Genomic DNA, 27,874 nt, shown 5'->3' on the forward strand with positions numbered 1-27,874 from the left:
CTCGGGGAAATGAGTGATGGTACTCCGGGACTGGGGACTGAAGAGCTCTTGGGGGCAGGTGACAGGGTGCCTGTGGAGTGGGTGGCAGATCCTGTAGGTGAGGGTGACAGACCATGGTTGAGGGGGTCTCCCAGGTATGAATATTGTATTTCTCAGATTGGAGTTAATGGATCCTCAGGGGAATGGGTGATGGGTACCTTTTGGAGCTGAGAAGGATGAACACTCCAGGAATGTTGTCCAGGGGTGATAGTAAAAAAGCATAAGAAATGGCAAGTGCACTGACCACTCAGAACTGGCCCTGGGCCATATGCTAAGATAGAGCCCTGCAGGGGCCAAGTGTTAACCCTTTGGTTGCTGGAGGGTGGGGAGGTCAGGGGTTCTGGAGATGAGTTGGAATGGCCAGGTGAGCGGGGTATTTGGTATGGAAACACTGCAATATTCTAACAACTGGTACAGTTTCCAAAAGCGTGCGTCTGTGACAGAGCATCAGCTCTGGCCGTAGCTCTTTGCAGGGCATGGGTGGTGAGTGACAGCAGAGCTGGTCCTAACCCGTGTCACTCCCTAGATCCAGAGTATTACAGATGAGTCTCGTGGCTCAATCCGGAGAAAGAATCCGGTCAACACTCGGCTCCGCCTCAACGTCCCGGAAGAGACAGCTGGTGACAGTGAGGAGAAGGCAGAGGAGGAGGTGTGCAGCTGGGGTGGTTTGGCCCCAGCCGGTGGGGGCAGAACCTTTGGCCTGTAAAGGAGTCACGTGCTGCCCCTTCCTTCATCTCTCAGGTGCAGCTGATCCATGACCAGAGCGCTCCCAGCTGCCCCAGCAGCTCTCCATCCCCGGGGGAGGAGCCTGAGGGGGAGGGCGAGGCAGATCCTGAGAAGGTGCATCTCACCTGGACCAAGGACAAGTCGGTGGCAGAGAAGAATAAGGGCCCCAGTCCGGTCTCCTCCGAGGGCATCAAGGACTTCTTCAGCATGAAGCCGTAGGGATCTGGGGGCTGGGGGTTGGGGGCTGGGGTGAGTCTACAGGGTCTTTGCTCCCCATGGCAGAGCAAAGGAGCAGAGGAGGTCCTGGTCCAAGACCCAGCCCAAACCTTGTCTGGGTTTCCCCATCTGAGAACTGGGGGGTTGGGCTAATTGCTGAGGGTCAGCACTCCCAGGTGTAGGCAGTGAAAAAGTGAAGGGGGTGTGGTGGGAGAGCGGGACCAGTATGCACGGGGGGGGGGGGGGGGGGGCAATAGGGGGTGATGGTGGCCCAAGTCCTCAGTCTCTCCTTCTTCTGACCCCTCTCTTGTTCTTCTTTGCTTCTCTTGTTTCCTGAAGGGAGTGGGAGAATTTGTAAGTGTTTCAGGATTTTTTTATTCTCTCTTCTGGGTTGGCCAGGGTCCCTGCTCTCCTCACTTTATCATGAACCCTCAGTTCGTGGTCCTGACCTTTGGGGTTTCTGAATAGCCCAGTCTCGGGAGGCCTGGGGTTGACCGGGTACCAGCGGCCCAGTGCGCCTGGGACGGGGAGGGTACTGGGTCCAGCTCTCCCGGTTCCTGCTTACACACCCTCCTCCCCTCTGCCCCCCCAGGAACCAGTCCAACGTGCGGCGCATGCACACGGCCGTGCGGCTGAACGAGGTCATCGTGAAGAAATCCCGGGATGCCAAGCTGGTTTTGCTCAACATGCCTGGACCTCCGCGCAACCGCAACGGTGACGAAAATTGTATCCTGGACCTAAAGTGGAGGGTGGGGGATCGAGGCGGACGTCAGGGGGCTCGGGTCCTCGCCCTGGGATGGAAGAGCTGAGCCCGTTCCTGCTTCAGTTACCTCGGACCCGGACGCGGGCCCAGGATTCCCTGGCGCCGATCGCTGCCCCCATTCCATGGGGGGGGGGGCGGTGTGTGTGGAGGGGAAGGGGACGGTCTTTCTCCTTGACGCGCGTTCAGACATGGAGTTCCTCGAGGTCCTCACCGAGCACCTGGACCGGGTGATGCTGGTCCGCGGCGGCGGCCGCGAGGTCATCACCATCTACTCCTGAGAGCCAGGACCTGCCACCCGGGCCCGAGCGCGCCCGGCCGGCGGCCCCGGAGCCCTCGCCGCGCCCCCCGCCGCTGTCACCGTTTACATACAGACCCTGTGCCCGCGCCCTGGCCCCTTTCCCCGCTGCCTGAAGCCCAGAGGCCACGCCGCTCGGGGCTGACTCGGAGAGGACCGCCCCGCGCGGACGCCGGAGCCCGAGCGCCCCGTTGGCGCGTCGCTCCGCGGGCCCGGCCTCGCCCCGCGGGAGGAGACGCTGCAATAAGGCTGGGGAGGCGCGGAGAGCGGAGGCGCGGGGCCGTGAGGAGCCCCCGCGGGCCTAGCGGCCCGGTCCTCTCCCCCGCCCCGCCCGGTCCTCCTCGGCGCCCCGGCGCGGGCCCGGCTCCCGGCGGCCGGAGGGCGCGCGGTGGGGAGGCCGCGCTCGGCCGGATCCGCCGCCCCTCCGCGCGGGGCCGCGCCTATACATAGTGTACAGGAGACATCGCGTGTATTTTTAACGTCCCCATATTTCTGTGACTAGAAGCGCAACAGACTTCTCTGCTCGCCGCTGTCGAGCTCTCCCGCTGGGGGCGCCCGGGGCAGGCGGCGGCCTCGGGAGGCTGGGTTTTCCTGGACGTCCGCGAGTTTGGGAGCAAAAGTGCTTTCGGCCCAGGCGGGAGTCGTGGTCCTGGCCCCTCGGCACCCCTGCCCCGCTCTCGCCTCCTCGCCCTTCCCGCGCGCCCCTGCGCTTCCGACCCTTCCCACGAGTTCTTTTCGGAGATGGGGTGAGACCAGTGTCCGGCTTTTCCTGGATCCGCCTCCCAGCGGCTGCGGGGAAGCGCGCGGCCTCTTCTCGGCTCCCGGCGAGCAGGCGCTAGGGCAGGGGAGGGGCTCCTCGGGGGTGGGGAGAGACCGAGGAAGCCCCGCCCCCGTGCCTTCGCAGGGGGAGCAGGCGTCTCTCCTCGTCGGCTTGTCGCCTGCTCCCTCTATCCCATGGCTCGTCGCCAAAGACTGAAACTGGGGAGCTGGAGGGCTTCCCCTCCCCGGAGTTGCGTCCCTGGGACAGGCGAGGGAGGAGGGGGGCGATTCGGGTTTAGGGGCCAGACCCACCGGGGAGGCTCCAGCTCTGCCCCTGATGTTCCCTCTCCTGTCCCCATCCGGCAGCTGGCGGCTCCGGCCGCTGGGACCCAGCCGCCTTCTCCGCGTCCCGGGGCCCGGCCTCGCTGCCTAGCAGCGGCCTCTAGCTGCGTCTCCCAGGCACCTGGGCCTGGGGGAGGGCTGGAGTCGCCACGTGCTTTTGTTCTTAGCGTCTCTTTGCCCTTCTCCAACTAGGACCCAAGATCTTTGGCTTCTCCAACTCTAATCCTTGGCGCTTTTGCTCCAAGCAGCCCGGTCAGAGGCGCCCTCTATCCCTAGAGAAGGCGCATTGGGCGGGCTCCCTTCCCCCAGGGCGCGTTACTAAGGGGGACAAGCACTGCATGCTCGTTCCAGCGCCCTCTGGGACTGGGTTCAGTACCTCCAGCCCCAGGGCCCTGACATTCGCACCTAGTTAGACATCCTGTCCACCTCCCAGAGCTGGGGGTACTGGGTACTCCTGACCTCACCACCTCCTTCCCTTTGAGCCCAAGGCAGGGAGCTGGAGCTGTTGCCATCTATAGACTGGGTCAGGTGTGGCTGGAGGTAGGTCTGGATATCTGTCTGTTAGGCCAAGCCCTCTGAGATCTGATGAGGGGGCCAGATAGACTCTTTAGGAAGTTGGAGGTATTAGGACACCAGGCCCCCTCCCCTGACCCTCCCTACCCCCCCTTCCTAAAGACCACCCTCTGAGAACCACAGCTGGGCCTAGCCTTCTGGGGGCCGGAACATCCTAGGCTGAAGTGGTAGGTTGGGCAGAATGGGAAGGGGGCTGTATCAACACCAATTAGGGAACCAAAGTTGCACTATCTGGACCCAGAATGTCTGGTTGGTAAGAGCAAAGTTTCCATTGATGAAGACAAACATCCCACAACAAAACCCAAGTTTTCTGTGCTACATGTGCAATATTTGTTATGAATGTTATCACAAGTCATTCATTAAATTATCTTTATAATCATTGTAGCTAGATGTTTCATGTCCATTCAAGTGACTTTAATTCTGAGTGCAATATTTCAATAGCCTTGTAGTGATAACTAGCGTTGCTTTTGTTTTAGACGATCTATGTGCAGGGCAATGCAATGAAGTTGAAAACCCTTGTAAATAGGAGAGGTTGCAAACCAAATCAAGATTATTTATTACTATTATTAGGCCTGCCTTTAATTTTCAGTGTGTTTTAGTATTCCGCATTCTGCCTCAGTATTGATCTTGTGTTCTTTGTGCCAATACGGAAAGGAGCGCGTTGGTTCTTTCCTTTATTGTTGAATGCTCCCATTTAATGCTTTACAGCTTTTACTGTATTTTTTAGACTCCCGTCTGCACAAAATGCAATAAAAATAATTTTATTATACCCTTCACAGCCTGAGATGTGCTGTTTGGACACCCGAGGGGGAAGGGTGAGTATGTGGGAAGAGGGGTGAGTGGCTCTTCAGGAGCCTAGCCTCCTCATCAAACCCTGTCACTGGCAGAAGGGCGCTGGCTGGTCCTCCAGGTCTGGTGGCCTGGTTCATGTTCTGACAGCTGTGGGGCCCTGTCCTGGACAGCACTTAGCAGGTCAGGCTCAGCGCTATCCCCAGCCCACCGGAGGCCTCGGGCCAGTCACTTCACCACACCCGCCCCAGGGTTTCCTGGTGGGGCTGGCTATTAAATGCTCTTCCAGGCTCCCACAGCTTCTGTGACTCTATGGTTCTGCCAACTCCTCACATAATGGGCAGAACAGAGGGTGGCAACTGAGACGAAATCAAAACAGGAGAGTGCCCCACTCCACTGGCCAGCAATGGCCTCTTCAGGGTCCTGTTTTCCTTTCCTAGAGTTAAGAGGACAAGCCTGCTGCCACACTGAAAGTCTACCACAAACAAGGATGTTTAACACAGCATCGTCATTAGCCAGCAGGCTTTAGCTCTGGACTGTTATTAAAGCTTCTAAGTAGGTGGGATGCACAAGGAGAGCCTAGGGTTAGAAGGTCTTCAGGCCTGACACAGGAGGACAAGAGGGGGCAGACCTCACGGCAGACCGAAAGCAGTCAGGGCTCCATCAGGGACCCTCCCCTTCTGACCTTGGGAGGGAATGCCCCTGCAGACAGAATGCCCCAAAAAGACAACAACAGGTTTTACTTTTTCATTTTAATTAAAAAGTAATCATCTCATCTTATTAACAACACAGAATTCCAAAGAGGAAAAAAACACTCTATAACACAAACAGGTCGGAACACAAAACGCTGCCACCTGGGGACCTTGAATTTGTGAAATCGCTTGCTCAGCCACTGGCAGGGACTCAGCTGATGTCCCCGCTCTCCCTCGTCCCCGCCAGGGGCCCCTTGCGACTGTGCTCCACAGGGCTCTAATGAGCGCATCCCTGGGGAGAGGGCAGCTTCCCTGGACTCCATTTAGAGCGGCAGCCAGAAGTCCGCGCTCTCGTAATTTCACTCTGGCTCAAAAGTTATGAACAGCCACCGGTACCAAGGACATGTCCAGCTACCAGAAGTCTGACATCAAAATGGTCCCTACCTCCTGCTGCTCAGAAAACAGAACAAGAATCCAGATGAAAAATAAGAACCTGATTTCTGAGCCATAAGCTCAAAACAATCACTGAAAAAAACGGGTGTTCCCTGCCGGAGTCTAGAGCTGCCTTCTCAGAGCCTCCGCGAAACTAGCACTGGAGGAGGAGAGGCTGACAGAAATGTTAAGGGGGCGGTGGGGGAAGAATGGTCAGGGTCCAATTTCACAGTTCTTGTTGAACTGCTGGTGACTGGAGCTGTTCAGCCCATTGGAGATCCTCCAATGAAATGAAGAAAAAAAAAAAAGGAAAAAAGAAAACCCTAAACCAACAACCCTGGATGATGCAGAAGAGTGCCTGCTTCTGTGGCTGCCATGGCCACTTCCCAACTCCAGGGCAGCTGATCTATGAATCCTCAAGCAGACCCCATACATGTGCGAGGGGGCACGACGACGGCACCGTGCTGGCCAAGCCCAGGCTGGTCCTCTGCAACCCTAGGCAGGAGCTGCAGACAGGAACTTGAGCTCTGGTCGGCCTGGGCGAAGCTGGAAAACCTTGGTAGATTCAAAATGAACAAAGGCGGTGGCGACTGACATGAAAGTGCCGTTCCAAACTCAGCCAATTGGGCTTGGCTTCCTCCTGCCCACCCCCCACCCCAAATCCAGCGGACAGAGACCAGAGAAACCCATGACATATAAACTGAGCCCAGACACCTATACTGCCCAAGTGACCCCAGATATATTTATTTTCTACAAAACAAAAAACAAAAACAACAAAAAAAGATACACCCCCAAATGCAGTATAAACTCTGACTCTGGAAGGAGTAAGCAACACAGCCTTGGGCAGAAGAGAGAGCAGGTGGTAGAAACATTCGATGTAGACCTGGAGAGGCGCAGAGAACATCCTCCAAATAACTCTATTTGAACGCAGTTGGTGGGAGGCCAGGGGATGAGGGGACCGGTGGGGGGGGGGGGGTAGTTGAGAGACTGAGCCTCAGTAATGCCTCTGGTAAGATCCCATCGGGGCCTGGGGCCGCCCCACCTGTGCTGCGGTTTGGCTAACCAGGTGGGAGAGAGCAGGGCCACTCTGGATCAGGGTGTCCAGAGCCTTCTGTACACTTGGATTGTCAAAGTTGATACCCGTGGAAGACACGGGCCTCTGGCTAGCCATGTTGCTGGCAGGTGCTAGGCGACTGGAAGGTTGGCCAAAGAGCCCTTGGGAAGGAGCCCCAGGCCTGGGGCCCATGTTCCGAGCAGATCCCGCCTGTCCCAAAATGTTTGGAGGCTGATTGCCAGAGGCCTGTGATCTTTGCTGAGGCTGGCTGTTCGCTGCTGTGGAAAAATTCTGGTTCTGGGTGTTTCCGGCAACGACGGAGGGGGATGCAGAGCTGCTATTGGCCACAACCGTGCCACTATTGAAGAGGCTGAGGATTTTGGCCTGAAGCTCTTGCTGGGAGGTGGGGGGTGCAGCTGGACTGGGTGTAGCAGAGGGGAGCACTTGGCCGCTCTGGAGCGGTTGGGAGCTTGGCTGTGTCTTCAGCGAGGCACCCGAGGTCGCCCCGAGTGGTTGGCGGGAAATCGGGCCTAAAAGACAGGAGGAGGAGGTATCCAGTTGAAAGTACCCTCCGTGGGCAGGCGGCTTAGCAGCCAGGGAAGAACAACAATCACTGATCACATCAATCACATAATACACAGACTATAACATCAATTTCCCCAAGGGGCTACTTCATGGTACGTGCTGTCTCCAGGAAACAGCTTAGGTGTCCCACTGGACTTAAGGACAAAAGGGCATCCATCTTGGTTACCAGGTGGCCAGCAATCCTAGCCCACCCATCGCCACGTTCACTACAGGGACTGGAATTCAGTACCCAAGTCTTAAGTTATCATTACATCAGCAAGGACGGCCCGTGGGAGAACCCAGGGCATGGACTCATTCCCCTTACCCACCCCAAAGAGCCTGGGCCTGCTACCCTCCCAACAGAGCCTGGGGGTTAGAGAAATGCAGAGTCAGAACTTCACCTCGGCCCTGCCACGTAGCTCACCAGGCAGAGAGTCGGTGCTGCTCCTCATAAGGCGCTCCTTCCGCTCTCGCAGGTAGTTGATAATCTTGTCAGTCTCCTCGGCAGTGAGGTACCTATTATCTGCCAGTAGGTTGAGGAGGCTTTGGATGGCTGGGGGGTGCCCCCCGCGCACTCCTTCCTCGGGGCCTCCACGCTCCCTTTCTTGCAAGATGGCTTCATCGGCCATCTTGGCTGCCTGTCTGGCAATCTCCTCACGTTCCTTCTCCCGACACTCATTCTTGTAGCGCTCATAATTTCTGGCCACCAGCACCATGGCGTCTGCCTGGGGCATGTTGCGATGCTCTGTAGGAGAGAATGATAGGAGTCATTTTCTCCCCTAACACACCCGAGTGCCCACCTGCTGGGCTCTACCAGCCCTTTCCTAATCTCAAACCAGCAAGAAAACCATTTTGGTGACAAAAAGCCTTGGGATGGGGAGCAGGGAGAAGGGAAATGAAAGCTGCGAAGATAAGTGAATAGATTTCTTTGGTGGGGAACACATACCTTTCACAGAGCTGGTTCTTTGGGGGAATTCCTAGATCACAGACTTGTAGCAAAAATCAAAGAAACACGACAGTCTCCCACAGATTCAAAAAGACCACATAGGGAATTACCATGGGAGGCTGGCCGCAGGGGGCCAAAAAAGGCCTTCTGTAAAGCCTGGCTCTCCACTGTGATGCTCAAGATAGAGCTGGCCTACTGTTTTTGAATTCATCAGTTCAAAGGTCACGGATCAAGATCAAATGTAACCATAACCTCCTCTCCTCACCCGCGGGCAACATGACTTATAGGGTGGTGAGAAGTCTTAGAACTTTACATAAATGTCTTCACACATCTTGAGAACTATTCCTCAGAGAGACAAATGACCAAATGACTTAGTGGAAAGCCTTACATATTTTATGGTTATGGGTATAACCTGTCAGGCAAAGAGATTCCGTGTGTGGTGGGAAAAGGGAAAATTCCGCACTGGAGGAGCAATGACCAGGGCATCAGGGCATTCTGAGTGCGAAGTACTGAAAGCAACCTCAGGGAAGGGCTTCAAGGACTTCCAGGGCCTCCTCCCTGCTCTCCTGCCCCTTCTACTTCTCCAGCACACTCGCAGATAGTATCCTCATCGCCTGTTGTGTTCTCTGTCCCTTATTATGAAGTCTGGTGAAAGCAAGGATTCTACTGCACTCAGTGCAGTGTGCGCCAGAGATGTGCCGGCACCTGCTCTCACGGGCGAGAGCCGACGGTGCACCTCTCTTCTGAAGTGACTTCATGTTGGTGGCTTGAAACAGGACACAGTGGGAGCATTTACACCATGGAGATCAGCAAATGCTGTAAACCACACTGCCTCCTGCCCCCTCCCCAGAACTAGTTGTTAAACATTTGCCAGCATCCCACTGTCTCTACCTACGGGATAAATAAATATGTTTTCTAGATAGCAGGCCCAGAACTGTATCCACTGAAAGAGTATCAGATGAGAATGTGACCATGCAAGTCTCCTCCAGTGTGTTTATAAAAGGGCCCTGCCACATTTGAGCTGACCTACAAGTCATTTGCTCAAAACCTGCTTCTTCTGAGTAAGACATGAAAGAATTAATGGACTAGTGACTACTCCTGGAAATCTGACCCACTTGGGCCTCCATACCTTGTGGGGTTCCAAACATGATGTTGACTGTGCAGGAGCGGTGAATCTGGTGTTGCTGGGTGATGACGATAGCAAAAGGAGACCCACCCCTGCTAACATCCTCCAAGGCTTGTGACAGTGACACCTCTGTGTTGAGGAAGATCAAGTCCACTACCATGCCTAGGTCTCGTACCTTCCGCCCCACAGATTCAGCATAATCTCTGCAGAGACAAACAGGATCCAGGTGAGTACTCCCTGACCAACTCCCAACCTGTACATTGCTGCACTTCAGCCAGCAGTGTGGGCTCCTAAGGGGAGTTCAAATCTTAGCATATCCAGTGTCTCCCTAGTGCCCTCTTCAGGCTCCAAGAATCTAGACCAATTCCTTCTCTTATACTGATCTAGTTCAGAATGGTTATGACTAGCTCAGAATGGTCACACGCAAGTGGCCAACAGCGCAGTCCTTAGCACCCAGGTCCTTCTCTTGGTCCTGTAGTCCAGTGGTCCATCCTGAAACACCATCCTGCTGCCTAAGACTTGTGGCATGTGTCTGTCTTTGGGGTGGCTGCATAATATAATGGAAAAAAACCATGGGCTTTAATGCTACAGAGGTAAGTTTGGATCCCAGCCTTATCATTTACTTACAAAGTTGTGAAGATTTAAGCAAATTCCTTAACCTCTTACAGACTTGTTTCTTTACCAATAAAACAGGAACAATATGGCTCGGTTCATGTTATTCCCTTGACCTTCCCTCCAATCTAAATTAAATCCTTGATGTATTTCTTCTCCTAGGGCTCATCACCAATACATCCATTTTTGTCATCTGCCTGACCAGGATGTGAGCTCCACAAGAGGAAGGGGCCCTGTGTGCATGCTTACCGTTATAGCTTCGCCATACAAATAAGAGATGAACTGAATGAATATCCATGTAACATGACGAGTGTGAAGATTAAAAATAATTTAAATAAAGCGCCTAGCAAGGGGTGGTAGAGTAGGTGCTCAGAAAATGACAGTTATTATTATGTGTCAAGAAAAAAAAAGCTATCTACAGTCAAAGCAGCATCTATCTCTAAACAAGGCAGCCCAGAGCCTGGGAACTCTGCCTGCTGCTTCGTGTCTCAACACCTATTTCCCTAGTCTCTGCCTTGAAATTAGCTCTTTAACCCCAAACTGCTGGAAAACACATGAAGTTATTTACTAACCACCTGGGGAAAGGGAACATAGCTAGTGCCAAAGCCTGCAAGCTGCTATGCTCCCTTCCGCCTCTCCGCTCAGTCTCTTCAGGAAAGAATGTGAAAAAGAGGCGTGCGAAAAGGTACTGTGAACTTTGGACTGGCCAGAATGGTCTCTTAACAGTTCTGCAAGATCATGGACCTTCACAAAGGTCCTTCACAAAGAAGGCTTGGCTGACAAATGCAGAGACATGCACCTCTCAAAGCACTGGGGATTCGGAGTTTTTCCATGAAGGGAGCATCTACCGCTTTGCATGACCAACATATATTCCCTCTTCAATTTTCCTTTGGGAAAGCACCCTTCTACTCAGTCCACATGATTCCACAGGCCTAATTCCACCTTTAGCTCTAGGAATGGGTACATAACCTAGCCCTAATCAATCAAGGCATCCCAGTACTGCTGGTTCAAGGATGGGAGAGTGAGCTAGGTCAGTCCAGTGAGAAACAGTTCCAGGCCTTTAGGTAGAAGCACTGGGGAAGAAGTTTCTGCTAAGAAGATAAATGTCTAGGGGCGCTTGGGTGGCTCAGTAGTTAAGCACCTGCCTTCGGCTCAGGTCATGATCCCAGGGTCCTGGGATCGAGCCCCACATCGGGCTCCCTGCTCGGCGGGAAGCCTGCTTCTCCCTCTCCCACTCCCCCTGCTTGTGTTCCCTCTCTCACTGTGTCTCTGTCAAATAAATAAAAAAAAAAAAAAAAAAAGAAGAAGATAAATGTCTAGGGTGAGTGCCCTTCTGCCTTTTCAAGCATGTCTGAGCATGTCTGAGCATGAAGGTGACACAGAGACCAAGTCTTGATGACATGGTTTGACCAGATGTGGCCATACCCAAAGTTCCAAGCCAAGCAAACTAAAAATTTCCCTTTGGGGCCTAAGCCAATTTGCAATGGCTTTTCTGTAAGCTACAACTGACAGAACTCTAGCTAAACACAAGAGAGCAATGCTAGAATACACAGCCCAAATTCAGTGGGTACAGCTGCCAAAGGAAGTCTTAATTTCTCTTCTGACCCTTCTCCTTACTCAGGAGAAATAGCCCAAAGGATTCTTACTTAGTCTGCTTGTTGACCACAATCACAGAACAATCAACAGGCCTCTCGGCATCAAAACGTCTCTGGATTTCCTCAAAATATTGACGATAAAGTTCTTCTCTACGCCGTTCCTCACGTTTCAAACGCTCTGTAAGACACCAACAGGGAAAACTGAAATATGGACTGTGACTTTCTGTAAAAATAAGTCAGAGGCCTTACTGTGAATCCCAAACTACTTATAGGCCAAGGTGATAACATACACATACTCTCTCTCGGAATTACTCTTCTGGACTACCTCCTAAAAATAGCCAGTACAATTGTTTCTCACTATTATACATTCACTGAAATGGAATAGTTGGATTAGAGGGCATGGTCACTTTAATGTGCCATCTGATATACACTACACCAAGGCTGCTACTCTAAAGAGGCTGTTACTAACCTATCCCTTCACAGGGGTGGATCACCGAGTGCTATTTCTTCACATCTTAGTCAACACTGGGTATTGTCATTTTTGAAAATTCCTGCCAACATGGTAAAAGATGGTATTCTGGGGCGCCTGGGTGGCTCAGCTGGTTGGGAGACTGCCTTCGGCTCAGGTCATGATCCCAGGGTCCTGGGATTGAGCCCCGCATCGTGCTCCCTGCTCCTCAGGGAGCCTGCTTCTCCCTCTCCCTCTGCCTGCTTGTGCTCTCTCCCTCTCTTGTGCTCTCTCCCTCTCTCTCTGTCAAATAAATAAATAAAAATCTTAAAAAAAAAAAGATGGTATTCTGTTGTTATTCTAATTTGCATTTTGGGGACAACTATTTAAGACCCTTAATGACAGGTATCTGTAATTTGTTCTGGAAAAAAAATCATGCAGTAAAGTTTTATTACAGATTAAAAATAAGGTTAATTCAACTATGAAATAATTAAAAAATCTTTAAAGATGTATTGAGAAAAATGAGGCTTTGAAAAAACTATTTGTCTTTACCTAAATAAGAGATGCTGTTAGATAAGAATTATATATAAAACAAAAAAACCCACATGATGCACAGACAGTGCAAACAGTTGTAGTTATTTTGTTAACTGGCAAAAAGCAAGCACTTAACCCTCTTTAGCTCCAACTTTTTGTTCATTTCTTACTGCTGGAATCTCATATTCATTTCTTCTTGTTACATGACTAAACCGGATGATGGTACTAATTTGCATTTTATAAATTATCTTCAAGCTGAATGTTCCCTACATATTAGCAGGATATTTGTACTTCTTCTTTTTGTGGATTACTTCACCAAGACATTAGTCCCTTTCTAGTTGGTTATTCGTTTCCTGTTTCATTTGTCGAGGGCTTCACCAGTAACAGAAATAAGGTAACTTATTATTAAAGGTAAACTGCTGCTTTACCTTTTGCACGAGACTGACTTTCTGGGCCTGGAGGGCCTCGTCCATCAAAGCTATCTCTATAGCGGTCAAAGTAAGCATCGTCCTTCCTCCTGCAATAGTCATCCATTCGCAGGTATCGGTCATAAGAGCTTTCTCTCCTGAAAAGTGGAAGAAATTTGCACAAAGTTAAAACTCACCTATGCTGCAAAACTCAGATATAGAGAATTCTTCAACACCCACTCCTCTGTGAGGAAGCAGCACAGTAAGGCAGGACTTTGGGATTAGACAAACGAGGTTTGTGTCTGAGATTCACCGCTTATCGCTCTGTGGCCATGACTATGTTAACCTACTTTGCAAAATGACTGGGAGGATATACAGAAAGCTCTCAGAATAGTCCCTGGCTTAAAGTAAATGCAAAATAATTGATAGTAACTACTGATATTAATTTTGATGCTTCCCCATCCCCCTTGCCTGTGTTTTTTAAAAACTATGGTTTAAAATACATGCACACATCCATATATATATTTCATATAAATACACAGATACATTTCTCATCACCTTGAGAACACCCAGAACAGAAACTCTGTATCCATTAAGCAGGAACTCTTCACTTCCCAACCCTGTAACCGCTAATCTATTTTCTGTCTCATAAGAATTTGCCTTCTCTATTCATGTCAGTGGAATCATACAGTATTTGTTCTTTTGTATCATCTGGATTATTTCATTTAGCATTATGTTTTCAAAGTCCATCCTTGTAGCAGGTGTCAGTATTACTTTCCATTTTCTGGCTGAATAATAGTTCACTGTATGGATATATCACTTTTTTTATTCATTCATCTTTTGATGGACATTTGGGTTTTGTCCACCTTTCAGCTACTGTGGAGAGTGCTGCTATGCTACATACAAGTATCTGTTTGAGTCCTTCTTTTCAGTTCTCTTGGGTATGTACCCAGGAGTGGAATTGATGGGTCCGAGTAATTCTGCTGTATTTAATGTTTTGAGGAACCTCCTTCCAACCGTTCTCCACAGCAGCCACACTATTTTATATGCCCGCCAACAATGCATGAGGGTTCTATCTCTCCACACCTTGCCAATATTGTTACTTTCTTTTGTTGTTTTCCTTAATAAATGATATAGCCAACCTAGTAGGTATGAAGGGGTAGCCCGTTGTGGCTTTGATTTGCATTTCCCTTTTGACTAATGATGCCGAGTGTTTTTTCCCCAGACCTACTAGCCACGTGTACATTTTCCCTGTGTTTCTGCACTGCCAAAACAATTTGAGCTCCATCTTTTTTTTTTTTCCATTTGCACAATGCTGCCTTTCACAGGTCACATGGAGAGATCCAGATTCATTCGCTAAGCATAATTCATCAAACATTCACACATTCAGCAAATATTTATTGAGTAGCACATCTGCCACTTGCTAGACATTGGAAATATAAAGCTGATAAAGTCACTGCCCTTACAGAGCTTTCAATTAGTTCAGCAGAATACCCATAAAAGACTGTTATTAAAAACAACAACAAAATCCAAGCAAATGGCTGTATATGTACCTGTACATGGGCTCTCGGGAGTCTCTCATATCTCTGTATCTGTCGTACATGGGGTCCCGGTGATCTCGAAAATCCCTAGAGTCTCTTAGATCACGAAAGTCTCTAAGGTCTCTCATGTCCCGAGCATCACGCATACTTCTGCTGTCTCTGTGATCCCGAATGTCTCTGCTATCTCTGTGGTCCCGCAAGTCTCGGGGGTCCCGCATGGCTCTGCTATCACGGGCATCACGGCCATTTCTGCCATCCCTGGGCTCTCTCCGTGGACTTCCTCGGATTGGGGATCTATCACGTCTTGTGTCTCGACCGTCTCCAAAGCCATATGGGTCTCTGTGGGAGGTAGCAAGGAGGAGCTAAGACAAAGAAACTGAAGGTAGCCAACCCTTCAGCTCTTTATTGGAGGAGGTCCCCACCCTCTCCAAGCATTTTTCTCTAAAACACGGCAGCCAAACAGTGAGAACATGACTAAAATTTTAAAGAGAGTCACCCAACTGGTCAGCAAATAAAGACTAGTAGGCTTCAGGATCCCAAAAGATCAGGACATCAAAAGAAGAATGTATGACCCAAAGCCAAAGATTTTGACTGGGGTCACAGTATTTGTCAGGGAGTAATTCGGTATTCTTTACACATGCCACGCTATCATCTTAATCTCCACAGGTTTTCAAAGTGGAAGCATCTTTCCCCTAGAACCTGTTTTTTTCCCACCAGACATGTTTGAAAGAGATTTTAAAAGGGGGGGAAAGTTGGAGGGACACAGTAAGGGGCAAGACTCATGAAGAAAAAAAGGAGCAAATGCACAATCTCATACAAAGTAACAGTGGTCCAAGCAGTTGTTCCTGAAGTACAGAAAACCTCACTTAAAATATCGAGCAGGATAATCAAATTAAGGGAAAAAAAGAAAAAAGTACAATATGACACACACAGTAAAGTATAAGAACACTCAGCTTCTCTGTCTTCTCAACATAGTTATTGAGTAGTGGTCTCTCTCAATCTGAGTTCAGGGCAGAACCAGGTTCCTTTTTTTTTTTTGAACAGTGTTTGAAGTCACAGATAAGTTTGGGCTGCTCTCATACAATATTTTTCATGAGACATTCCACCCCACTCTTTAAACTTGTTATTCAACCCACTTCTTAATCCCATTCCCGACTTTTTCACTTCTGCCAAAAATCATCTTCCTAGTTACCAAGGTTTAAGTTCTTGAAAGTTAACAATTCTTCCTTTCCTTTCCCCATTAAGTCACTTGAATCCTGTTCACTTTTCTTTTTCATTCCTACTGGATTCAAAGTTTAATCCAAACCCTTTTGCTTGATATCAACAAGTTTCCAAAACAAAACAAAAAAACCAAACCAAACCAAACCAAAAACCAATCTTCCAGATTTCAATTCATTCAACACATAAACATCAGATTAACCATTCAAATTTCCACCTGTTACCAACCGCAGCTTGACAATCACACTTCTAGGTACCCCTCCCTAACAAATCTGGACCCTTCCCAACTGTTATTGCTCCCCCATTTCCTGATTCAACCTCGTCCGTTCTGTTCTTATGACTTAACTCACACAATCCTATCTGCTTCAGGATTTCTGTTCACATGGTTTTTCAACCTGGAATATTTTTCCTGCACTAATGCAAGTATCACCCAATCCTCACAGGAAAGTTCATGTCCCAAATCTTCCAAGATTAGAGAAGTCTAATCTCCCTAATAACTGTTGATCTTTCCTGCTGCTCAACTCTTAGAGCACTTACTATTTCTATTACTCATCTTTATCTGATATTTACCTTTTCACAACAGTTTCTTGTTTGACCTACTTTAAGGATTACCACCTCCATAAAATCTGCCCTGAACTCTTGAACTTCCCCAACAAATATGCTCCTCCCCCAGTCCTTTCCATCTCAATAAATGGCACACCTACCTACTCAGTTACTCAAGCCAGGAAACTGAACGTCATCTTTTCCAAAGCCCCATCCGCTCTTCCAATCACATTTCCAAATTCTGTTCTTTCTCTGAAACTAGTATCAATTCTGTCCATGTTTATTTCCATTAGTACTGCTGAAGGCCAACCCACAGTGACCTTTCCCTAAAACCAGAGCAAGAGACTTCTACCGTGGGGAAAGACTTCCCCATTTCTGCTCTTGCCTCTTTTCTAATCTTTCTCCATATTATTCTAGAGTGATTTTTCAAATATGCAAAAACCTTTCACTGGTTTCCCACAGTATTCGGAATTCAATCCAAAATCTCCAGTAAGGTTAGTCAGGTGCTGCGTGGTCTTGGCTATCTTCTCCAACCTTACCCACTCCCCTCCGGAGTTCACCACTATCTTGCCACACTGGCCTTTCAGCTGTAACTAGCCAAGGTTTTTCCTGATGCCTCTACTTGAGCAGCAAGAACAGATCCATACTCATTCTCTATGTCTCAGCATAATATGTGTCTCTTACCCCTGATTCTCATAGTCTAAAAGTTTATTTCCTGCTCTTAAATCCTGGCCACATTTTCTCATAGCACTGTTTTTGTCATTTATCACAATTTGACATATCTATTTACTTGTGTAACATCTGTCTGCTCTACTAAACTGTGAGTCCATGAGGACAAGGATTGTCAGTTTGACTCTCCACTATAAACCCACTATGTAGGTTTATAATGTCTGGCATGCAGCAGATGCTCCACGACTTATGTTGTATGTATTTCTATCACTGCACTTACCACACGGTTCTGTAATTATCTGTTTACATCGCTTCTCTACTGAAGAGTAAGCTCTCCTGAAATCTTTGGATCCCTAGGACAACAGCATGCAGTTCAGTAAATGTTTAATGAATCTAATTATTCAACTCAACTGTAAGCCTCTTATGAGCAGGCGTCATGTTTTGTTTAAACTTTTGTCACCTACCGTGATTAAACATATTAGGCAGCCATCACGATGCCATCAAGCCTGGTAAGAAGCCTCAATTTTACTTCATTCACATGGGCACAGCAAAAATAACTTAAATGTCAATTCTGCATCTATGAAAAGTCCTTGTCATACATTTTAAAGCTCACAAGTACTCTTGATTTGTGGGAGCAAACATGGGAGACCAGGGAGTTTAAATGAGGAGGCGCTAAACATTTTTCCTATTAAAGTGCAGACTAACCAAGATTCTTACTTTGTTTCTATTATGTCATATAATCTTCCTCACATGTGTAACATCTGATAGAATATATAATGTGGGAAAACACTCAGGATCCTATGGGAAGAGACAACTGTTAAGTATTTTTGGATTAATGATTAGCAGATAATCCTGCCTTGGGGGGCAGTTAGAAGTAGTCATTGGAGGTAGAATCAGATTTCAAGTGTTCTTGGCAATCAGGGATAAGAGATACCATGAACCTGATAAACCACAGACCACACACAAAGCCTTCGGGTTGTGGAAATGAGGGGCAGGGATATGGCTAAGAACACCGAGTCACAGCACATTATTCACAGCCTTAGGATAATTAAAAATGCCATATTGTTCTCATTCTTTTGAATCCACTGAAATACCTTACTTACCTGTCAGAGTCCATCCCTGGAGGCTGACCATAACCCTAGAATCCCAAAGTCTCGGTTCATGCTTCCAGTGTGAGAAGGCAAGCACTCCCTTTCCCTCAATAAATCTAAAGTCCATATGCAACAAAACTACTAATTCCCTCAATTGCCTTCTGGGTAAAATGTAGAAAAGATGATATTCACAAGGCGGAAAGAACCAAACAAACAGTGGAAGTAGGAACAGAGAAGATAATAATATGAAAGGGCAAAGCTTTTCTCCTTTCTCCAAAAGATGAGCAGTATGGCAGAAGCTGTTCTTCTAGAGACAAAAACAAAAAACCTTTTAGGGTAAATTTAGGACCCTAACAAAGATCTCCCCAGAACAAAAGGGCTCCTGCTGCTGGCCCCAACATCTTTCTCAAAACAAGAACCAGCTAACAAAAGGGAGGTACAGGGTGCAGGAATTCAGAGTGCGCAAGGAGGAAGCCTCTGAATGAGATGCTTGACCTTAGGTAACAAGTGGGTTAAAAGCAAGTTTCTGGAGCGTAACAGGGTTCACAATCTCATCCCATGGCACCAGAGGTGTTTTACTGGAGACCAAATGTAGTGTACCCTCAGGTACGTCACCAGAGGCTAAAAAGAAACTGAACCTTTTAAACTGAACCAGTTAAATAAATTTCAGCACTGGAGTCCACAAACTGAAGGCAGATGACAAACACTACTAAAATTGTTATAAATTTCTCATCTATTCAGCTGGGGAAAAAAGCCAAATGCTTTTTGCCTTGAGAGAAATATAGTCATATCATTAGAAACATTTGAGAGGTAAGAGAAGGGTGGGTGAAGGGAAAAGCCATAGCTCAGATGGTAAGTGATGTGCTTCTGGTAGAACAGCTTCTCTTCCGGGGACTAAAGAGGTGTGCAGAGCACTAGGCATTTGAGAGCCTACAGAGTAAGAACTGACAGACGATCATCTTGGAAGTCTGTGATGGACTTCGAGCTTCTCTTCCTCCAGAGAATGAAACCTCAAGCCCAGGATGGTGTTCTTTGGCCTTGGCTTTACAGAATGTCAGGGAGGAAGGCCTCTGTCCTTTTTTGTCAGCATCTCCTTTCTGTTCATTGGAATATTTTCCTTGGGAGGGCCAGCTTTTCTTTTTTTCCCCTGCTCCTGAAAAAAAAATCTTCAGTAGTTGTTGGTACTTCTGTTCTGTCACAGATACTGTCCACAAATATTATCTAAAATGGCTGGCTGCTGTGTGATGTTGATTCCCCACCACGATGGCTCCATGTTACCGTGAGAAACAGAGACAACAGACTTGTGCAGAATTTTGCCATTAGGTGCTGGTAGGATATGGGGTGCAATGAGGTATCACACCTCACAGATCCAAATTTTGTAAGTGTCCATGCTTCTTCCTAGGAAGCACGATGATGATTTTCTCAAGCACAGATATGACTTTTCTGTTGGTAGAGGTGGCACTTCCTGAGAACCGATGGCTGTTCTTCAAGTGTTAGTGCAGAGGTAATCACAGCCTGGAATCTTAACTTGCAAGGCCCACCTAGAGCTAGCGCTGTCTCATACCCAAGGAGCAAGTGGTTATCAAAGGAATTAGCACCGTAGAGCCACATAAGAAACTTGTCTACAGCTAGGATATTTCTGATGAGCCGATCCCCGATGACTTTCACCGAAGAGGCACCAAGCCTAACATTCTTAACAAATACACAGGAAAAATTCTCTGCAGAACTTTTGATGTAGACAAATTAGTTCTATTTGCTCTTTTTAATGTCAGACAGGAACGTTTAGAAAATACAGAGTCTCACTTGGAGGCCACATCTGTGTAGGGGTATGCTCCAAGACCTGGACTGCCAGGGTGTTGAGCCGAAGATAGAAACTGAGAACATCTGAGGTACAACCAGAGTCACGGTCTCTGAAGAAGGTAAGGGCCAGTGCCTAGCACCAATGCTAGACAACTTACATGGTAACTAAGCAATGTAGTCAAGAGTCCAATGAAGTGGTCCAAGGGTTAAATGATGAGAATTCAGGCCGAAATTTGATCCAGAGCAGGGATCCCTGATGTAGAGTTCTGTGCTTGGCTGGACCAATATTGTCAGAATTACACGCTGACAGCTGGAGTCATTAGGGAGGCACATTACTGAACAGAGAGCAATGCCAGCAGAACTGTGGCTTACAGAGACATTTGAAGAGGTGATAATCCTGTGAAAACTCCCAAAGGTACTTAGGTGTTTTGACACTCAAGGTTAACGTCCAGCAAAACAAGGTGTTACAAAGGTCTTGCCAGCATGCTTAGAAACAATTTTATTAAAAGGAGCAGCACTGAAGACATAAAAGTACCACTTAAGGGAAATATCTGCCACAAATACACTTTTTCTCCCCCGTGAACAATGCATATCCTATGGCTGGGGACACATAACTTATTAGGGTTGCCAAATGAAGGCAGTTTGGCAGTTGTCAACAGACTGGTATATCTGGAATTACTTCAAGGCTCTGACTGGAAGTATGTACCCAAAGAGTGATATCCAGTGCTCACCCTTAGAGAAATGATTAGCCTCTTCCAGGCTAACTAGTCATCCATCTTGCCTACTTATTCCAGTTTATTTCTGCCCTATTGGTATACCATAAGAGACAATACATGATCAGTGTGATGATCAAAATGTTAGTGTTCTGTTTTGAATACAATATTCAAATTTGCCTGGCGTTAAGAGTTTTTAAATTTTTATTTATTTATTTATTTTTAAAGATTTTATTTATTTGTCAGAGAGAGAGAGAGAAGGCACACAAGCAGGGGGAGGGGCAGACAGAGGGTGAAGCAGGCTCCCTGCTGATCAGGGAGCCCGATGCAGGACTCGATCCCAGGACCCTGAGATCATGACCTGAGCCGAAGGCAGACGCTTAACCGACTGAGCCACCCAGGCATCCCTTAAATTTTTATTCTTAAAGGTAAAAAACTGGGGCTCTCTGCTCAGGTTTTAGACAGGGCTCAGAACACATTCTACTCAATGTGAATATCCTTCTTCCCTGAACCTTATTAAGCATAACTGTATGACACTTCATCATGTTAAATAACATGCTGAGGAACCCAGTTAGGGACATAGCACCAAGGGGGAAGACTGATTCTGGATGGAAATTAAATTAGCCCAACTGTGCCTCCTATTGATTGTAAAAAAAAATAGGAAGCTACTGCCCTATCCACATCTCAAACAACCTCATTTTAGAAATTGTTTCTGAGGAAGGTGATATTTAATTTTTTAAAAAAAGATTTTATTTATTTGAGATAGAGCGAGCACCAGTGGGGTGGAGGGGCAGAGGCAGAGGGAAAAGCAAACTCCCTGCTGAGCAGGGAGCCCGGCGCAGGGGTCGATCCCAGGACCCTGGGATGATGACTTGAGCCAAAGGCAAGTGCTTAGCTGACTGAGTCACCCAGGTGCCCTGAGGAAGGTGATATTTTAAAAGGTATATAAAAGTGACATATTTGTATTTATGTCTCTGGCAGGGAGGACATTTTAAAAGCCCCCTCCAATGTTGTTTGTATGCTTTTTTTTTAGGGGGATCTACTATTAGAAAAAAGAAGAAAAGCATACAGCTATTTCTTCCATTACAGATGAAATTATAGAGTTATTTTAAGTTGGGATGAAATTAATCTTTTTTTTTTTTTTAAAGATTTTATTTACTTATTTGACAGAGAGAGAGATAGCAAGAGCAGGAACACAAGCAGGGGGAGTGGGAGAAGGAGAAGCAGGCTTCCCGCGGAGCAGGGAGCCTGATGTGGGGCTCGATCCCAGGACCCTGGGATCATGACCTGAGCCGAAGGCAGACGCTTAACGACTGAGCCACCCAGGCGCCCCGAAATTAATCTTTTTAATTTAATGTCCTGGCAATAGCTACATTGGATTCCAAGCAGGGGAGATGGTTATTTCCTCAACATTGCCAATGTCTGCTGAATACCTATAATCAGTTGGAAATGTTAAAAGCATTTAGCTAAGTATCATTAATAGGATGACATAAATCAAGAGCACAAACAGGAACTACTCTGTATTCTCAATGTGCCTTGTTTTTTGTTTTTTGGGGCGGGAGTTGCCTGCAAAAACACACAGACATTATCCAGAGATTATAAGCATCATGGGGACAAGAGAGGGGAGGGGATTTTACTAGTGGAGCCAGGGTCTTTACAGTTACCCATTCCATACTCCTTCTGGTAAGCTACCTAGTTCAGAAACACATGCATTATTGCTCCTTGGAAACTGGATACACACTGTATCTATCTCTTTTCAAGCCCCTTGGCAACCACAGCTTCTAATGGATGCCCCCTATTTCTGACCATTAGATGTAAACTCTTAGCCCTCTGTATTCCAGGTTTATTGGGGCAATGAGAAGCAACACAGATGGGACTTCCCAACATCTACAGCATGGTTTGATGCAGCATAATGGAAGCAGACATTATGTGGAACTGCTAAAGTTCTGCAGGATTCATTTAAGTTCTTTAGGATACTCACACATACCCACAAAATCAATCAGCACAGTATTTACCTGTAAGCTACAGGCATTCCTTACAGTGTTAGAGAGGACAGACAGAATAGCAATGTATACGCTCACTTCCGCAGTGAGACCAACGGACAGCCAGGGCGTCCACCTGGCAGCTGTAGCGTAGCTGTAGTTGTGGTGTCAGATTCAACTCCTTTGCACCGGCAGACCTCTCAAAGCTGCCAAATTAAACCACCACCTTGCTGCTAGTCTGCTTGAACTCTGCAGAGCAGTCATGTATAATCTATTCCTGGTAGCTTAGAAAATACCCACCCTTCACATCCAAGTGGGGGCAACATACACCAAACATACAGCAGCCATTCTTTCCTGTAAATGGGGAACAAAATATAGGTGTTTTTGTCTCAAAGGACAGCTGTATGTTATGTGTAAGTTAGTTGGGTATATCCCAGGTGACCTGCGGAGCTACCAGTACAGACCAGGATTCATCGTACTCAGCAGTGTTCAGTTCACTGTAGGAAATGTAGTCTACCACGGTATGTAGTTTATTGTGGAAAACTGGTATTTTTACTTAGAGGTAAAAGCAAAATCCATACTGAGTATCCATTTGGGCCATGAAGAGACACAAGATATGGAATAGATCATATCTGTCTGCGTTCCACACAAAAGTGCACACACTGCATCCACTTGTGTACTGTTAGGGGGCTAGTTTGGATACTGCACCTTTGGTGTAAATGGTAACATTAATAAGGCTCTTCTTTGAGAGAAGGGGCCAATTTAATGCATATCTCATGGGTATACATCAGGACTATCTCTTTTGTAGACACTGGAAGAAAGAATATATTAGGGAAATGCTTTTTATTTCTAGAAAAGCTAAGAAAAAGGGAGACTTTTGAGAGCTGGAGTGTTTTCGCCCTTTTTATTTCCCCTCAAATGGTAACCCCAGCATGCGAGCAAACAGGGGATCTGCAGCACAGGCACGGCAGCAATCTCTCAAGCAGCACTTTCCATAAACCTGGTTAACATCTGGACCGGCAGCCATTTGGAATGAAGAGTCGAATCTCTGCTGCCCACTGCAGTGCAGCATGGCACACACCAACGACCCTGGGGCACTCCTCCTGCTGTGGAGGCTCCCAGTGACACGTGAGCTGGGGACAGACAGAGGTTTATCCTCTTCCAATCGCCTGCAACTCATGTTGCAAGCTGAACTTGCTGGGTTTGTCACCGAAAACGCAAAGCTTCTCTGCATCTCCTGATGTATGTTTAAAAAAAGCAGCAAGGCCCTTCACACAAGGTTCATGTTCTTATTGTTTGCTTGAGCGTTTCTGATTTGTTGGGGGGAAGAAAAGACCCTTGATGTACGAAGTTGGGCTTAACTCCCCAGAGCCCAACTCTCCCAAGGTAACTCACTGCTTCAGGGTACTTTACCTTCGTGTGGGGCTGGGTCTTGATGGAGCCGTATTCATATTTCTTCTTTCCGCTGCCTTATTAATATCTGAAAAGAATAATCAACCCATCTGTTCAATGCTACGGAATAAAAACAAAATCATCAGCACATTTCAAATGAAAGCAACAACAAAAAAACTACAATGACAACCAGATGGTGTAAGAAAATCCATTCAGCAGACACACTGTCACTTGGGCAATTTTTATTAAGTTACGGCAGTACATTGTCATGGTTTGATAAGGAATGTCCCTCATTTTCTAGCTAACACAATGCTTTAATGCTCTGCCAAGTCCCAAACCTAACAACTGCCCCCTCCAAAAGTAGAAAAGGTTGCCTGCTAAACTCTTGGAGTGCCAGCTGTAAGATTCTTTTTTGAGGGCAGGATAGTGGGAGAAAAGACAGGAGACAGAGTTTAAAAAAAAAAAAAAAAGAGCAAGGGCAAATAATTCCATTTTATGTTACAAAGAAGAAACAGCTGGACTCTGTTGTCTTAAAACTTCCAATATGCCATGAAGCAGGACCTACTTTTAATGTGCCTTGTGTTGCATTCCACTGGACAGAATGTTCCAGAATGAGATGTAGGGAAGAAATTTTTTTTTCCTAAACGAAGTACATTACATGTTAGCAACTACAACCCTCACAGATAAGTACCTAAGAATAAGAATTGGCATTTGGTTAGGTAGTAAAACACTCCACATATGAAGTTTTCATTAGAGAAGCATGGCATTTACAACTGGGTAAGGGAGAACAGTGGAATCATACAAACTTACAGAAAAGCCAACTTGTGCAGTTAAAGCCTGCTTGCTAAAAACAAAACAAATTTGCTTTGCAAAAATTGAAGTGAATAATAAAAACACCATGTATAAGAAAGAACTGATGAAATATCTAAAGAAATGTACCAATCTATGTCCAAAGATAACACAGGACAATTTTTACATGACTTAAAGATTAATAAATGTATTAAAAATTTTTGTTTTTGGTTGAATGAAGAAATGAAACTGCGTCCTGCTGCAGTGTAGTTTCGTTTCCCATGTTCCATAGTAAGCAATTAGTAGTGTATCTAATGACATTAAATGGTATTAAGCACTCACATAATTAGAGTGCTTTAAAATAGTAATTATGTATTTAAAAAATTCCAACCGGAGTCCTATGGTGTGAGAGATCACAGTAATAACAAAAAACTGAAGAGGTCTGGCACAGACTTTACCCCGATATGTTGTCAACTTTTGAGTTCTTATTCAAGTGAGAATGATCTTCAGTTCCATTTTAAGTCAGAGTTTCTACTGTATCTAGGAGAAGAATGACTTTTGATAAACTGAAAGTAACATAAATCTAAACAGTAAGAGAAGCATATTTCACCCTAAGTTGCCTCTCACATTTTCAATTAAGTAGACACAATGCTATCATCCCTCTATTTAAAAAAAAAAATCAGAAAATAATGTCTATACAGGACTTGGCCAGTAATATCTGACCATGGCTTTGGTATGGCAAGTAGCACTTTCACTTACAACCCTAAAAGTTCAGCAACATCTGAACTGCACATTATATAATGATAAGCCTTATAGGGAATACCTAGTTCTTTTATATGTTATTGTGAAGAGTATCAGTTCAGGTTTAGAAGGACCTACTGCTCTCTAATACAGGGTGAATATGATTCAGAAAGAAATGTCATCTCTTTGATTGTTTAAGTAGTTTTCAAAGTATCTCTGGAATACACTGAGGGTGGTAGGGGTGTGAAGATTTCTTTTAAATAAGCACCATATCTCCCAGCAGGATTCCATATATTATTGAATGGTCTTGTGAATAAAGAAAACTTCTCTAAACATTGACTTGACCTGAACATTTAGGTTAGAGTACAGAACATATGGTACCACTTTAGTTGGCAAGTTTCTATTAATGTTATATAATTTGCTCATATGATATGAAAAGGACTATTACACTATCTAATTATATCCATTTCTGTGAGCACTTACATATAGGACCGGGGACACCAAAGTAGTAATGTATTAAAACACTTTTGGGGCAAAGCTGGTTCCAGTTAGAATGAAGAAGGTAAATATTTTATTTGAAGTTAGTGAAATTTTTTTGCAATTATTTGAAAGATTATTTAAAATTCAAGATTATTTTATCTTTAAACCATTTTGATTATAATTTGCCTCCTAACATCTATTTTCATTAAATAGTCTAAAGCAATTATATTTGGATGGTGTGGCTTATGTTTCTTCTGTAAAAAAGAGAACTCTCAGACCATTTGAATTTTTTCCTTTTTTTTTTTTTCCTTCAAGATTTTACTCATTTGTTTGACAGAGAGAGACAGTGAAAGAGGGAACACAAGCAGGAGGAGCAGCAGACGGAGAGGGAGAGGGAGAAGCAGGCTCCCTGCCGAGCAGGGAACCTGATGTGGGGCTCAATCCCAGGACTCCCAGGACGCCGGGATCATGACCCAAGCTGAAGGCAGATGCAAAACGACTGAGCCATCCAGGCGCCCCTGTAATTTTTTTCTTAAATGCCAAGTGTTTGTTTATTCACCTCTATTTAAGAGTTCCTTATGTCTCCACCTTGGGTGAGATATGGAGAAAATGAGACCTGGAAATTTTTGATAGTTTCATTGCCAACCAAGAGGGCTGCTCAGGTTGGAGGAAGGTTGGGGGAGGGTGGGTTTCAGTGAGAGTTATGAAAACAAAACTGTCATCACCACCAATCCTGATACACAAAAAAATTCTAACACGTGGTGACACAGAACTTTTGGAAAACCTAGGAGTTCAGAAATACAGGAAGAATAGAGAAGCTACCAAAAGTAAAATAACTTCAGGGAACTGATCACAAAGTATAATAAAGATCTAAAGAGTCAAGGGAAAAAAAACCCTTGCCCCATCCCAATTTTTTTTTTTTTTGGGTCACATAATTCAATAACCCATCAACTGGGAGATTGGAGGTTCGTTTGAAAATGCAAATATTGGGACTGGTAAAGGGGGCTTTTGTATTAATCAGTTAACCAGATTTTTTCCTTCTTAAATCCTTACAGAGATATATAATCTATGCCAAGGAAATAGAAACAACGTTAATGTAAAGGAAAAGAAAAAACAGATGGAAAGACAACCTGGGCACCTTTCTGGACATCAGGTAGGGAACCGTAATTAGAATTTAGTCAACAAGAGGACAGTGGCAATTTTGATGTTTCTTTCCCCTCCTGCTCTATCTCATCCTGGCCAAATGCCCTTAAGACCTGAAGTCAGGGGGCGCCTGGGTGGCTCAGTTTTTGAGCATCTGCCTTTGGCTCAGGTCATGATCCCAGGGTCCTGGGATGGAGACCCGCGTCGGGCTCCCTGCCCTGCTCCTGCTGCGTGGGAAGCCCGCTTCTCCCTCTCCCACGCCTCATGCTTATGTTCCCTCTCTTGCTGTCTCTCTGTCAAATAAATAAACAAAAATCTTAAAAAAAAAAAAAAAAAGACTCAGTCTCTCAGTGTCTCTTTCACCTCAGCTTGGTTGGTACATCCATACTTTGTGAGCTATATTAGCAATGTGAATGCCATTCAAAATCACCATCACTACAAGGTACCTTGGCCTGAATATCTTCTAAGTGGTCTTCTGAAAATAGTTAAAAGCACTTTTCAGGTAAGGAATTTTAGACAAGAAAAATAACACCAACTGAAGGGATCTACATAAGAGGAAAAAAAAAAAACCCAGAAAATAATCTAGAAAACATGATGTCACACAGGAAGTGGCAGAACTGTTTTAAGTCACAAAAGATTGGGGTAAAGAACTTTCAAAGAATGACACAATGCCTAATGTACATTTTCGACTAATATGCTAGACAGGGTTCACACAATGGTCTTTGTATAATGCTATAAATAAAAATTCATGTTTCATTCATAGTACCAAGAACTGCTTTGCTCTATTTTTTAATTGTACCATCATAAAAACAACTCTTTTCACCTTAAAATCAATTATCACAAGCTATCACAATAGAAAA

General features: G+C 46.2%; 2 protein-coding genes across 7 annotated transcripts in view; one reads left to right on the top strand and one right to left on the bottom strand.

Moving 5' to 3' along the window:
- SLC12A5 (solute carrier family 12 member 5) overlaps window positions 1-4,491 on the top strand; it is a 37,028-nt gene extending 32,537 nt beyond the window's left edge. For all 3 annotated transcript variants that reach the window (XM_036075392.2, XM_036075394.2, XM_036075393.2), the window contains 5 exons: window positions 566-688; window positions 781-980; window positions 1,321-1,335; window positions 1,574-1,707; window positions 1,931-4,491. In XM_036075392.2, the coding sequence (XP_035931285.1) occupies window positions 566-688; window positions 781-980; window positions 1,321-1,335; window positions 1,574-1,707; window positions 1,931-2,022 (564 nt within the window). In that variant the 3' untranslated portion in view covers window positions 2,023-4,491. The remainder of the gene's footprint in view (window positions 1-565; window positions 689-780; window positions 981-1,320; window positions 1,336-1,573; window positions 1,708-1,930) is intronic.
- Window positions 4,492-6,343: 1,852 nt separating this feature from the next.
- NCOA5 (nuclear receptor coactivator 5) overlaps window positions 6,344-27,874 on the bottom strand; it is a 29,715-nt gene continuing 8,184 nt past the window's right edge. Inside the window, exons 1-8 of one of the 4 annotated variants that reach the window (XM_078057253.1) lie at window positions 24,427-24,491; window positions 23,883-23,949; window positions 14,466-14,792; window positions 12,934-13,070; window positions 11,575-11,701; window positions 9,320-9,519; window positions 7,669-7,989; window positions 6,344-7,210 (exon numbers count right to left, since the gene is read on the bottom strand). In XM_078057253.1, coding sequence (XP_077913379.1) covers window positions 6,621-7,210; window positions 7,669-7,989; window positions 9,320-9,519; window positions 11,575-11,701; window positions 12,934-13,070; window positions 14,466-14,792; window positions 23,883-23,920 — 1,740 coding nt within the window. In that variant the 5' untranslated portion in view covers window positions 23,921-23,949; window positions 24,427-24,491 and the 3' untranslated portion in view covers window positions 6,344-6,620. Of the gene's footprint in view, window positions 7,211-7,645; window positions 7,990-9,319; window positions 9,520-11,574; window positions 11,702-12,933; window positions 13,071-14,465; window positions 14,793-23,882; window positions 23,950-24,426; window positions 24,492-27,874 lie in introns of those variants that run through there. The other 3 variants (XM_036075401.2, XM_036075403.2, XM_036075402.2) reach the window with 3 other exon arrangements.

Source organism: Halichoerus grypus, chromosome 10 (assembly GCF_964656455.1).
Source record: "Halichoerus grypus chromosome 10, mHalGry1.hap1.1, whole genome shotgun sequence".
Taxonomy (NCBI): domain Eukaryota; kingdom Metazoa; phylum Chordata; class Mammalia; order Carnivora; family Phocidae; genus Halichoerus; species Halichoerus grypus.